Source organism: Balaenoptera borealis, assembly GCF_965194805.1.
Source record: "Balaenoptera borealis genome assembly, chromosome: 3".
Taxonomy (NCBI): domain Eukaryota; kingdom Metazoa; phylum Chordata; class Mammalia; order Artiodactyla; family Balaenopteridae; genus Balaenoptera; species Balaenoptera borealis.
In genome coordinates this window covers 4,664,038-4,678,313 of record NC_138866.1, presented here as the reverse complement: position 1 = coordinate 4,678,313, position 14,276 = coordinate 4,664,038, and the positions used below count along the sequence as shown (strand labels likewise).

At 49.4% G+C, this 14,276-nt stretch overlaps 1 protein-coding gene across 2 annotated transcripts in view; it reads left to right on the top strand.

Moving 5' to 3' along the window:
- Positions 1–14,276, top strand: part of EVL (Enah/Vasp-like) — a 160,657-nt gene that overhangs the window by 32,519 nt on the left and 113,862 nt on the right. The window contains exon 1 of one of the 2 annotated variants that reach the window (XM_082387736.1): positions 6,330–6,553. The exons of the other annotated variant lie outside the window; for it this stretch is intronic. Coding sequence (XP_082243862.1) covers positions 6,531–6,553 — 23 coding nt within the window. The 5' untranslated portion in view covers positions 6,330–6,530. Of the gene's footprint in view, positions 1–6,329; positions 6,554–14,276 lie in introns of those variants that run through there. 2 annotated transcript variants of the gene reach the window in all.

The window sequence follows — 14,276 nt, the reverse complement described above, 5'->3', positions numbered from 1 at the left end:
CCTCCTCTACTCGCTCCTTCTCCGTTCCAGCCACACTGTGTGAAGGGGCAGAAGCCAAGCTAGTTTCCTCCTACCTCGGGCCTCTGTACCAGCTGTGTTGTCTGCCCACACTGATCTTCCCCTGGCATTTGCACAACTGTCCCTACTTGTCATTCACATCTCAGCTTAAATATCCCTACCTGAGAGGGGCCTTTCCTGTCACCTCTTTTAAGTTCAGTAGCTCCTCCCCCATCACTCTGGTACTTTGCCCTATTTTATCATCTTTTTCTTATTTATTATCTTCCTTCATTAGAATATGAAACTGAGGGCTTTAGCTTTTCACACAGAAATTTGTTGAGGGAATGCAAAGACAGTTTTCAGTAACCTGGTACAGATACTTAGAGAGTGCTTATTGGGTGAGAGGGATTGATGTAGACAGGAATGAAGACGTAATTACCAATAAACTCCTACTTTTGAACAGTGGTAGACTGAAAAATGGATTGTGATTGTGTTTGAATGATTTTTTTGGATAGCTTTTACCTTAAATAGAATTCTCAAAATGGAGGTAAAGGATGTCTTTAGAACTTTTGTTTTGAAGTTAAATGTCACTGTAGGAGTTCAGGTGACATGTAATTTGGGGGGAGGAGTTATTGGAGGAGGACTCACACATTCCCTGTGCTTTCAGTGAGGTGGGGGTTTTGTGTGGTTTAAATTTTTGAAAGGTTAATTCAACTGAAATAAAAGCACGTTCAGTGCATTCAGCACCTCTCTGACCAAAGAAATCTGTGCCTAAGATTGTGCTCTGCCTTGTGAAGGCTTAGAAAGGACTGAAAACAAAGGTTGCTGTTAGTGGGCTCCCCACCAATTCAAAATAGGAGAGTTCAGAGACGGTGGCTCCACATTGTGACGGATTTCTCTTGAAGCTGTATTTGCATCGCAAGCATGTCGTTTCACCTGGAATGTCTGTACATTTCTCTTTTTTTAATATTTATTTATTTGGCCACACCAGGTCTTAGTTGTGGCGTGCGGGGTCTTTAGTTGCGGCGTGCGGGATCTAGTTCCCCGACCAGGGATCGAACCTGGGCCGTCTGCATTGGGAGCGCAGTGTCTTAAGCACTGGACCACCAGGGAAGTCCCTGTCCATACATTTCTGACGGAGGTTGTGAGGAGCTAAACTCCTCAGGTCTCCTGTCACCAGCCCCCTTAGCCCCTGTCCCCAGTGACTCTCACCTGGTCAGAGGCCTAAGACACGTGATGGACAGAGATTACTCCTCAGTACAAGACTTTTGTACAGTATGTGAAATTTTTTAAAAAATAGCTGTTGATTATCATAGGAATTGCTGAGTTTTAGAGCTTATTGTAGGCTGGCTTTGGTCAGGAGGGGGCTCGATGGGATTTTGCAACATGCAGTAATATTAGCTCCCGTGGCGTGCGGTTAACGTGTGCCGGCACTTCCTCTCCCCAGCGTCCCGCACACACGCTGTCATCCCCGTTCTCAGATTAGAGACTGAGGCTTAGACGGGAGAGAGTTTTCCCAGGGCTTCTCAGGCAGGTAGTAGTAGAACTGGGCTCAGAACCCCACTGTCCATAGCCTCTGTGGAGAGGAGGCGGGGAGACCCCTGCGTCCGGGTCCCGGGTTGGCAGGGTGGGAGGTGGGTGGAGGAGGCAAGGCCCGGCTGGGGTGCCGAGACTCCATTCTGCAGACGGGGAGGAGGAGTTGTGCGTTTTCACCGGGCGGTGCTGGGGTGGGTGACTGTGCAGGACGGGGTCAGACGGCAGGGTGGGTAGGAGCTGGGGTGAGACCAGGAAGGCCACTGAGCACACTCTCGAGCGTCTCTCGTTGTGCCCGTCCCCCTGCTCAGTGGAACATCTGCGGCCAGGCCGTGAGGACAGAGTCGGATTTTCAGTCTTGTCTGTAGCTCGTTTCCCTTTCTGTTCCCTCCTGCTTGGTCTGTACGCAGCGCAGCCTCGAGCGTACCGGCCCGTGCGTGTCAGAGCGTTCCTGCTCACATGATGGGAACACTAGTCTCTGCTCAGGTGCCCAGTCTGTGTTTTGTTGCACATACATCGTGGCTGTGCAAACCTAAAAGCCTAACAACCTAAAAAAGTGGCAGAGGAAACATTGGTTGGCGATGCCTCAAACCCATGGGACCTCAGGGCCTGAAACTCATAGATTGTCGTCTCTAAAGGAGCTGTGATGAGGATTCAGTGCCAAGAATTAAATCCTAACTTCACTTTCTTGGGAAATTGACCATTTCACGTGGAAAGCCATGTTGCTGGCAAGCTGGACGTGTGCACGTTAAGCTAAGGACACCAGTTTCAAACATCCTTCTCATGTGGCTTTCCGAGATTGTCCCAGGCCTGGGGACGCCTCCTGTCACCCACCGTGCTTCTGCTCCGTTTTCCCCACGCCTGTTTCTCTGCGGAAGCCTCGGGCAGCCCGCACGGCCAGTACCGGCAGCAGGTCAGTGCTCTGATGGCACAGCCGGGCCCAGTCAGGAGGCTTCTGTTCATAGGATGAGACCGGGAAGAGGAAGCGAGTCCAGAGTGACAAGGGTGAGCGTGATGACGTGTAGCTCGGAGAGCCCCCAAAAGGTCAGCGCTGATGGGGCTGCCAGGTCATCTAGGCCTGGTGTTTCCAGGCTGACTCTGGGCCTGACCCTGGTGGAGGGAGGGGAAGGCCCGGTAGCAGGTAGTCTGGGGCTCTTCCATTTTTATCAGGTTTGTGTTCATATCAGTTTCATGTTCCAAGTAAGTGGCATTTAAAAAAACAAAAGCCTAAAAAATTACTGTCTGGTTAGTCCTTCGTGTTACAAAGGGAACATAAGTCCCAGAGTAGGAGCGTGCTTTGTCTGAGCCTTGAGTCACTGGTGGATGGCCTGGGATAACTCTTTTTTAAAGCATTGTGTGGTCACAGAAGTGCCATTTGGAGAGGAGTGGAGTGGTCAGGAGTCCCTGTTCCTGACACTTTGGTGTCATCAGTTATCGAGTGGTCAGGTGCGATTGCCCAGACTTTGAAGCACACTCCTTCCCAGTCTGGCCCGAAGGCCATGTCAACTCAGGTTTTCCTACTTCCTGGGGCAGCTGAACCACATTTTCAGCCCTTAGCAGTCTCTTGTCTGGCTGTGAGATGTGGGGATTAGCCAGGGCCAGCTGGATGAAGGAACTTCAAAGGTTTGCCATGTCCCAGCCCTGTCTCAGGGCCACGGCTGCCTGACAGTCTGTGGAAGAAGTCCTCTTAGGGAGGTAGCCTGAGGCAGTTGGATCTGTGGTGTTGGGACCCCAAGTGGGCACAGGGGTTAAAAACGTTGGCATTAAACCTACCCAGGTGCAGGAGGGACTTCCCTGGTGGTCCCGTGGTTAAGACTCCACGCTCCCAATGCAGGGGACCTGGGTTTGATCCCTGGTCAGGGAACTAGATCCTGCATGCATGCCACAACTAAAAATCCCTCATGCCGCAACTAAGACCCAGCACAGCCAAATAAATAAATAAATAAACCTACCCCGGGGGCAAGTCATTGCTCTGCCACTTCATAGCAATATGATCTTGGGCAAGTTACTTAACCACTGTGGCCTCTGTTCTCTTATTAGTAAATTGGGGAATCTCATAAAATTATGTCTCAAATACACTTGGTGCTAGGATTTGGTGATCTTTCACCATTTCTATCAACTCTACTAGGACCTTAAAAGAATTGCCCTGAAAGGTATAACCAGCTCTCCAAGAGGAGATTCTTGAGTCACCGGTGGAAACCAGGCGTGAAGTCCAAAGGTTCTCTAACCCACCAGGCCTCATCACCACGCTGGACCTTCCTGGTGGCCATGGTAGAGCACATCTGGCAGTTCCCACCATGCCAAGTCTCTGGGAGTTAAGGCCCCTGCTGCTCCCCCCATACCTTGCAAAGAGTACCAGGAATGTAGGTTTTGACCTTTAGACCAACCAACAGATCCGTCAAGTCATTGTGGGGTGTCTGCTGTTTCCTACCCCGCCCTCAAGGGTGGGAAGGATGGGCAGTGTGTGCTCGATCTGGTGTCTCCTTTCCCTCAAGAAGCTTGTCCCTACCCCTATCCATCTGTGACTCTAACCAGGTAGTTTAATAAATTTAAACATCATATCATTTTATTTGGTATGGGTAAATTGTTCTTCCTAAGACTTGGGTAAACTCTACTGCTTTTTTTTTTTTTTTTTTTTTTAAGGACTTAGGACAGTGATTTTATCTACATATCCATTTATCTTATATTCCTGTCCTGAGAATCACAGGACAGAAATACCTTGCCCCTCTTCCCCCTGGGGAAAAAAAATTAAATGAGCTCCTAGTGAAGAGACAGAACTTCAGTGACAGGGTGGCCTCACGTAAAGAAGAGCCATCCAGCTGTCAGCCCCGTCAGCGAGAGACCACCTTGTGAAGTAGTGGAGACGACGAAGAACATCTCTGTAACTTTACATGCCTGTAAAGAATTTCCACAAGTCCTGCCGTGTTGGGTCCTTGCCCCCATCCTGTGACAGAGGCCCGGGCAGGATCCGCATTCTTCCGGTTTTACATACAGGGAGTCTCAGGCTGCCAGTGATCACAGAGTTAGTAAAGTGGCAGATCTGGGACTTAAACTTGGGTTATTTAGTGACTCTGCCTCTCCTGCGTTTTCTGATCTATCACAGCGCTGCCAAGAAGCTGCCATCACTGGAGGGTCTGGGCAGAGGCTGTCAAGAATACTGTGGAAGGCATCTGGGTCGGCTTAGTTGACGATTGCTGTGTGGCTTGAGGGGCAGAGAATTCCCCAGAGTATCCTGCTCACCAGTCAGTCGCCTCAGTTGGCCGTCATCACTTCATTTCTTTAACGAGGAGCACCTTTGTGTGAATACACACACGCCCTAGCTTGCTTTTCGCCCTGATAGAAAGCTGAGGCGGTTTGCCCAGCAAACCTCTACTGAGTAACTCCTCCCTGTCAAGCTCTCTGCCGGGCCCTGGGAATATGGAGATTAACCTCACACAGACCCCGCTCAAGGGCCTCATAGATGTGGGGTGGGCAAGATGCTGTAAGGCAGCGTAGTTGACAGCAGAGAGAGCAGCTGACAGTCCTGGGGGTGGTTCAGGCTCCTGGGGAAGGAGCAGCGCGGGAACAACGTGGGCCACGTGGGAGGGTGCAGGCCATGTGGGGAGCAAGAAATAATCTGGGCTGCTTGGCCTGGGGACCAGAGGACAGAGGGCCTGGCTTATTTTGGGAACTGGGAGTGTCTAGCTGAATTTTGGGGTTTGTGAAAAGTTTTAACGGAAGAAAGTTGGAGACGTAAGACTTTGTGTGTTGCGCTGAGACGTTTTTACTTAATCCCGTGACCACCGAGGAACTAAGGGTTAAAATAGGCGGACATCAAAATCAGACTAAGAAAAATTGTTCTGGCAGGTTGTTAGAGAAGGGACGGAACAAGGAAGACCAGTTACTAATACGAGAGACTAAGAGGGAAGTGCTGGAGGCGAGAGCTGAGGCAGTGGGTCTGGGAGTGGGGAAGGGTCGGATTCAAAGAAACCTTCCTGAGGTAGAATCAGAGGTAGTGACCGGCGTGAGGGAGAGAGGAAAAGTCAAGAGTGACTCACAGGTTTTCATTTGAGATCCGCCTCCCTTATTTTATAAAGATTTGCGATCCAGATGCTGACAGCTCTCCTTAATGGCAACTTTCAGAGCACAGCCTCAGCGCCCTTGCCAAATCTCGCCAGCTCGGGCTTTACAAATGGGCAAACGTTCCTCTTTTTTTGGCTGACGTCTCGTTTCCTTTTTCTTAACTTCTGTTCTGAAATTGTTACAGCAGTTTTTGTACTTCAAGGAATTGGAGCCCGGTACATATTAGATACTCAATAAATGAATAATCAGATAAATGAGGTCACGCATCCTGGTTGACCTACAAGGTGATGTTGTTCGTGGTAAAGTGCTGGGCATAAAACGTGAATTCTGTCATTCCAGAGCAGCTTGTGCATTTGTGCTAAAATAATGTTTGATAGTGGAAGGGTAAAATACAGAATTCTGAGGAATTTCCGGTAACACGCAGCCCGGTGTCGGGCTCCTCTGCGTTCGCTGCCCACGGCGGTCATCGTACCTGACCCTGAGCACAGCGGCGGCCGCGGGGGGGTGAGGTGGCCCGGCGGAGCGCGGGGGAACAGGTTGCGCTCTCGTGCCTTTACGCTCTTGCCCCCCACCCCATCCGCCGCACGGTTCGGAGGGGGCGTGTGTTGTGTGATTTCCCCAGGATCCCAGGCGTGCCTGGGGTTCCACTTCTTGCCCGGGACTGACCCAGCTCCCAGCGTGCAGCCTCGGCATTCGCTGCGTTAATCAGACTCGCTGGAATGATCACGTGGTCCTCTAGCTGCTGCTCGTCAGCAGCTGGCTGAGCTGGAGGCTGCAGGCCCGTCTGCAGAAAGCCTTCTACTTCAGAAGATGGGGGGTTGGGGGGTGCAGACCCCGCCTCTTTCTTCTGCACTTTGCACCATCTGACTGACTAAATGGTTGTCCTCCGAACCAGGAAGGCTACCAGGCAATATAAGGAGATTGTCTCTGACTAGGTCATGTTTGCATTTGAAGAATTCAGGTATGTTCTGGGTTTTCTACATCAGTCTGCCGCTGGGTTTTTGTTCTCGCTAGGTTTTTGCTGTGTAATGAATGACAGCTTAGGCTCTGGCTGGTTCTCACAAAAGAAGGGTTCTTTTCTGTGGCGGGGTTTCTCCCGGTCACGGGGGTGGGAGGCGCGGAGGTGGTACCGGTCCAGGCTGTTTACTGCAGGACAGATGCAGCGTGGGTAATTGGTTTGATCGTGTGTGAATGTGCCGAGGACCCCACCTTGTGCCTCATCTGAGCTGTGCTGTTGCTGGTGTAGAGGTATGAATACAGAATAGGAACTGCTTATCCAGAAGGAGTCTCTTGCTGCCTTTTGTTTTTCTTCCTTTGTCAAACTCATGGAGCCTGACTGCTCTTTTAAAAAACACTAATTGTAGCGGTGAAGGCGAAAATCCTGCAAGTCTGTCTGCTTAGTCAAGATTTGATCTTGGCTCTGATTTTGCTCGTTGTGAATAGTGATCTCGCGGCTGGGCAGTTTTCTGGGAAGTACCCTCATGATGTTTTGTTAACAGGGTCCTTCTTTGCTTTCGTCAGCTTTTCAGCTGCTGTAATTATTAATGCTCCAGATTAGAGTCTTTTGTGAATCTTACGCCTTCTCTTTCCTCCATCTCTCCTCCCTGGGTATGAATGTGGGGAGGGGTGCTCCAGAAGAGATAGTCTCTAAGAAATGAAAATAAAGGAGGTGGGATGGGAGGGTTACCGGCTCATTCTTGTGCAGGTCTCCCCCTCTTCGGAGCATACGGAAGACAGTGTGTCTGTTTCAAACCTCTGACAGCTTCTCATTTCTCAGATGGAATTTCTGTGTATTTTAGAACTGAACGTAAATACCATGTTGATGGGCGAAGAAGTGATTGTGTGGGAACCTCCACAGGCCTTTTTCATTCCCTCCATATGTTGCTGCAGTAGACATTAAAATGGTAATAGAATTAACCACCTTTCATTACTTGTAAGAGGAAACTAGAGACCTTTCGATCAAAATCAAGGGAAGGATGAGAGCATTATCAGCTTTCCACAAAGAAAAGCCGGGCTACGGAGGTTGTTCCCTCCCTTTCTATAAACTTGGGGCTTTGGATCCAGGAAGTTATCCTTTGTTTAAGAGCGTGCCTCTGCATTATTTCTAATGGACTGGGTTTGTGAAAAGAACATTCTTTCCACGTGGCAACATGCTCTGATGACATGGGGTGACACCGTGACCAGAACTTACAGTTTTATGATAGCTCCATTAGATAACTAACAAGAATTTATTTAATGCCTGTCATGTAACAGTAGATAGGTCCTTAGGGAATGAATCGTTAAGTCCTGGGTTCTAATCCGAGTTTCTAAATTGGCTTTCCTGATCCTTGTGAGAGTTACGGAAGAGCTTTGTAAATCGTAGAAAGTAGTACAGTGGTGAGGCTCATATTTTATTGCTAGCATTCGTTTGAGATGGAGTAAGTCTTGGCTTCTGCCTTGAACAAGCTTGGAGCCTTTCGTTGCATTTTGTAGTCAGTGGGGAGGGATGCGTATCAACAAACCCACTCCCACCGTGGCGGCTCCTAGTTCAGGAGCCAAGAGCTGGGTCTGATGAGGCGGAAGGGGGTTGAGTTAAAGGCCACTGCTCTGCTGAGCTGAGAAAGTGGGAAAGTAGAGCAGAAAGGGGAAGTCTGTTACCCTTCAAGTTTCTGCCTAAGCTGGCCCTGAAGAATTTTGCTGAGTATGATTGCATTTTATGACGGCTGCACGGGGCCAGACAGGTGGCTTTCTTCTTTAGTCATGGGGCTTATGCGCATGGGGGCCAGGGGATTGTGGTGGGGCAACACGGCGCTCGAGAGGAGCTTATTAGCTTTTTAGTTTAGGTCAGGTTGGTCCTCAAGCTATAGCACGCAGCAGAATCACCTGGAGGGCTCATGAAAACCCACCCCCAGAGTTTCAGATCTAGCAGGTCTGGGATGGGGCTTCAGGATCTGTGTGTCCGATAAGTTCCCAGGTTTTCTGATGCTGCAGTTCTGGGGACCAGACTTTGAGAACCATTGGCTTGGGGAAAGCAGACGTTGTCGTTGTTGTCGTTGAGGTGGGAAGTCTGAGGCAGAGGCAAGGAGGGAGGTACAGGGAGGAGCCAGAAGCAGCAGTTCAGGTACGGGCAGGTGGGCCAAGGCGGGGGTGGAGGTGTGAGGGGGGCACGCTCCTGGGGCGGCGGTGGAAGGGACACTGGGACGAGAACCAGGGAACTTGCTTTATAAGCCTCGTTCTGCCGTGTGCTCCTTTGTGGGCTTGGCCAGCCTATTCATCGTTCTTAAGTCTCAATTTTCTCAGCTGAAAATGGGGATAGTTGTTCTTGCCAAGAAAGTCTATAATACTGTTAGAATTAAATGAGATAACATAAACTTACTTTATAAACTATAACACTCTTTCCACATGAGATATAAAGGGAGGAGAGGACCCTGGGGGTCTCCATCAGGTTATCTGTGGACACAGCCCTCCGTACACACACCCAACTCCAAGAGCGCAAGGGCCACGTTCATTTTAAAAGGAAGTCTGATTGACAGACACGTTTACCTGCCGTTACTCCCTATTGGACTCTGAGTTCCAATGTGGTCCGTCAATCCTGTCTGTTTTTGTTTTTGTTTTTTTTTAAAATTATTTATTTATTTATTTATTTTATTTATTTATGGCTGTGTTGGGTCTTCGTTTCTGCGCGAGGGCCTTCTCCAGTTGCGGCGAGTGGGGGCCACTCTTCATCACAGCGCGCGGGCCTCTCACTATCGCGGCCTCTCCTGTTGTGGAGCACAGGCTCCAGACGCGCAGGCTCAGTAGTTGTGGCTCACGGGCCCAGTTGCTCCGCGGCATGTGGGATCCTCCCGGACCAGGGCTCGAACCCGTGTGCCCTGCATTGGCAGGCAGACTCTCAACCACTGCGCCACCAGGGAAGCCCAATCCTGTCTGTTTTTAACTTCTGTTTCCTTAGTGCCTAAAACCGCTTGACACACAGTAAGGCCTTAGTAAGTGGCGGACGCAGTTCATTTTCACAAGGACTTAATAAGGAAGAAAAAGCAAGCAAGCTCTCTGGCTTAGCTCGGCGCAGGCCTGGGATGGTGCCATGGTGCCCTCTGAGTGTGCTGGTCCAGAAGAGCATGTCGAAAAGCTGACATCTGACCTCCTGAGAAAAATGTGAAGTGTCCTCAGCACACCCCCATTGCAGGAGTGCCAGAGAACTCCGACCACATTTCATAAGGAATCTCCGCGATGCTGTCACTCTAGAATGGGCTGCTGATGGTCATGACTCGCGGGGGCCCAGGGCCTGAGCCTAGAGAGCTGCAGAGTCCCGAGAGCTTGAGAGGCCGGGCCAGCATTTTCCAGCTGGTCAGGGGGTTTCTGCCTTCCACTGATTGCAAGACTGTGTTGTCCTAACACCAGGCCAGCTGTTCTAGCTGGCTGTGCTAGGAGACACACTGCATTTGTGTTTTTGCTTTAAAAAAAAAAAAAAACTTCTTAGGCGAGATGTGTGCTGAACTGATAGTTTAAGTCAACATTTACCTGTTACTGCACACCACAGAGGCTGTCCTCTGAGCCCTGCTGGAGACAGCTTTGTGGAATACTGTCTAGTTTTTCTTCCACCTCTAGACCCAGAATAATGACTGCATCCCCTTACCGACCCTGGAATAAAGAGTTTGAAATGTGATTTTCGGCTTCATAATCCCTCAAGTGAGAATGGAACCCAAATCAGAAACCGCTGTTTCTCAGAATTCCTGCCACTTATTCTGATTTATTTCCAGAAGGAATGTGGCATACCCATTCCAGGATTTAAAATCCACAATTGGAATGTGTCCATCACATAAAAATGGGAAGTTACTACTTTGGGTCTGTTTTGTTTTATTTTACTTTTAAGTAAAACATTATTATGGAAGGATTGGATTCAAATTCAAACTGGCTCTTTATTAATTTAAATTTATGTCTTGTCTTGGGACGTGTTAGCGCTTTTCTTGCCCTTTCCCTGGAGTATTGAAACGAGTTAAAATGAGTGGCATCAGGGAAGACCTGAAGTTCGCAAACGAGGAGAGCCCCACCACCCCGTTCGAGGGTCCAGAGCCCAAGCCAGCTTAGTCCCTCTCGTTTCCCAGGGTCCTGTAATCCCTTGAAGAAACAGATATTTAGGTACAGTGACTTTCACACTGTGGTGAGGAAATAAATCTCAGATCAACAGGAGATGGAAACTGGGCTGGGCAGGGAAAGGGAAGGTACAGAAACGTGATCACTGAGTACCTACTATGTACCAGACACTGCTAGCTGCTTTGCCCCTGGTCACTTTAACCCACATAAAAATGAAAACAGAGGCTCAGAGACATGGGACTGTCCCAAAACCTCCACTCCATAAATAATGTTAAGTGAGTGAAGGAAATGAGAACAGAGGCTCAAAGGGGTGAGGTAATTTCCCTGAAGTCACCCAGCAGTTATGGGGGTCTGGTCAATTTCAGTTCAGTCCTTCTTTCTCTGATACTCTGGGCCCAGAATGCCATCCTATGAATTGACCTTGTGTCTTCCAGCCAGCACAGCCTTTCTGAGTCTCTCCTCTGGGCCCAGAGCCTGTTGTAGCTCCAGGCACTTGGCTCACCTCCCTGACTGTGGGAAAAGCCCAGGAATAGAAGAGGGATATTCTGCCCCCAAGGGTAGAATAGACTGACCCCTCCTCCTAGCTCCCCCGGCTCCTAGTGATGTAGCTATGCATTAATAGTGCTTACTGTAGTGCGACTGTATAACAATCAGCTTCTTTCACATCCTTCTACCCTACTAAAGTGTGAGCTCTGTGAGCTCTTGGAGGCCAGGAGGCATATCTTAGTCATCTTACCTCCCTACCAGCTATTAGCCTAGTGTCAGCTCTAGGAGGGATTAGTAAATGTGTGACTATTAAATGTCTACACTGCTGATACTGTGGGCATTAGGATAACTTTAACTGAGTAAGCCACAGTCCCTAACTGTGGGGAGCTTACAGTCACGCTGTCCGGTCCCCCAGGGCTGTTAGTATGCACAGCCACGCGGGTCTTTAGTAGGGGGTGGTAGGGGCACCTGGTTGGAGTACATGGGCGGAGGGTGGAGGGTTGAGGGAGAGAAAAGTAGAGCAGCAGAGAGGGAAGGACAGACAAGTTTCGTTGACTTGACAGTTTCGCCGAGTGTTTGTCTAGCCACAAGCAAAAGTTATTTCGCGAAACAGATAATTTAGCTGTAGGATGGCAACACAGATATATTTAAAAATACCAGTCTGTTCTCCATTATTAAGTACGTGTTACAGTTGTTGAGTTTCACTCAAAGCGAAGCAGTGTTGTGGAACCAGACTCCCCTGCAGTTCATACGATGTAAATTTAAAAGCTGGGACCTTGCAGAAGTCGCTTTCTCTCTCTCTACCTCACTTAGAGGAAAAGGGCTACTTGGAGGTAACGTATAGGAAAGAAGTGTATAAATTATAAAACTTCGCTATAAATGTGTTTGCGTTTTATATTTCGGAATCAGTTAATAGTTCACCGGTTCAGGTGCTGCTTTATAGAACAATTTTTGTTTCCATCTCCCATTTCTCTTTGCTTAGCATTCTGGTCTCTTATATAGAAAACAACGAAGCAAAACTGAACGAAGAGGAAAGAATTTTAACTGAACTCATTACCTAGAGGAATAAGCCCCGGAATAGGACACCACCTTGGGTCTGTGTAACTCTTGCTCGTTACTTAGGGTGGTTGCAGAAGAGTCTCCCAACTGTGTAGGTGTGTCCTTTTGGAGGGGGGAGGGCCTTTTTGCTATTAGGATAGCCGTGCATCCAACAAACCACTTCCTGAACATCAGTAGAAAATGCAAATATGTGCCATCCTTGGTCCTGCCCCCAGGGAATTACTGTCCCGAGAAGGTGCTGAACCAACACCAAAAGCATGGCGTGGGGGTGGCCAAAGACAAAAGGAACACAGGGAAAACCAGGAGAAGTTCCACAGGGCTCCAGATAAGGTGCCTGGGCAGGGAGGAGGGTCTGGTTTTGCTGTTGTGGAAGTTAGGGAGACCTGTGGGGCGGGCCGGGCCGTCTCTTGGAGCGAGTCTTAGAGAAGCATAGGGTTTGGGTGGGTGAGAATAAAGGGAAGGGCTGTTGGCAGCAGTGCAGGAGCTGAGGCCCGGGAGCCGGGAGCCAGGGGCTGTGTGCTCTTAGCCATATTTTGGCTGGTAAAACCTGAGGAGAAGGGACTTTTTCTCACTCTTTTCAGGGTAACCCAACCTGGTTGTCTTTTCCTCATGAGGGTCACTTCTCTCTGCCCTGAAGGTCACTGTTTTGCAGAGGTAGACATTTTTCACCTTTAGGGAATGTGTAGTATTCGTGGGAAACGCATGTTTTGCAGTGCTGGCTTGTTACTTCGCACAAGTTACCTAAGTTCTTCGTGGTTTAGTCTGCCTGTCTGTAAGATGGGGGTATTACCTACCTCCCAGAGCTACTGTGTTGATTAAATGAGATTACTTATATAAAGCATCTGGCAGGGTTCCTGGCACTTAGTAGATACTCAATAAATTAATTCCTTTAATTTACCTTAAGCAGCAGAGCATTTAATTCAGACCCTCATCCTGGATTAGAAATTACATAGGAGCCAGGAAGGAGACCTGACACACTCTTAAGGATGGGGAGCACCTCTGATCTCCCCGTTTCCTTGGCGTTCAGACTCAGAATGCCAGCAATCAGTCCGTGGAAGATAATCCTGTTTGCTGCTGAAATGTTTATGACACAGTGAACTGACTGTGGTGTGACTAATCAGCTGAGAGCCTGGATCTCGGCTTGGTTGGCACACAGATTCACTGGGCTGAGAGATTAATTAAGTTCCCTGAAGTTGACATAACTGGGACTCTGCCGCTTTCTGGCTAATCGTGATAACATAGCCAGAGCCCACCGTCACGCGTCAACATTGTCCCAGCGCCTCCCTGGTTAGTCCGCAGCCCGTTACTCATTGTTCTGTGTTCCTCCGGGTCATATCTCTTTATCTCCAGAGACTGACATGAGCAGTAGATGCCTGTTGAACTGACATGGGCCGCACTGGACCGGTTCGGTGTGTGAGCTCTCCTTTGGGGGAAGCAGAGTGAATTACGGGTGGGAACTCTGTGGAGAGCACCATTCCAACCAGCAGGAGCTGCTGTGGGTGTGGTGTAGCACATCCTGGGGTAGCTCTGCCGGGCCTCAGGAGAAGCCACGGAAGACCTCGACTTGGGGGGTCCTCCATAATGGCTCCCTACTGGGAGGGTGCACTGAAACCTGGCACAGGTGCCCAGGTCGCACCTCAAACCTACCGACTCCAGGTATTCGGAGGTGGAGTCCAGGCGTGTCCATTTTTTTTCAAGGCTCCACTGATGACACACCTCCCTGGTTGGAGTTTGTGGGGAGAACCTGAGCTTGGGAACCTGAAAACCCTAGGTTCTAATGATACTGTGTTACTTTAGATACGCCACTTAACTTCACTGGGATGTAGGTGGCCCACCTGGAAAATACAAATAATAATTTATGTGGTTCAGAGAGAACAAGATGACGGCCATGCGGGAGCATGGGAAAGTCAGGAGCCCTGGATAATGAAAGGCGCTGTCACACGTGCTTTCAAGTTCAGCTGGTGCCTCCTGCGGCAGATTGAACCCAGGTGTGTTGAGTGTGTGGGGCTCGTACAGACACAACACTGGGTCTAGAACTGACGGCCCGCTGGTGTGTGGTCTGTTGG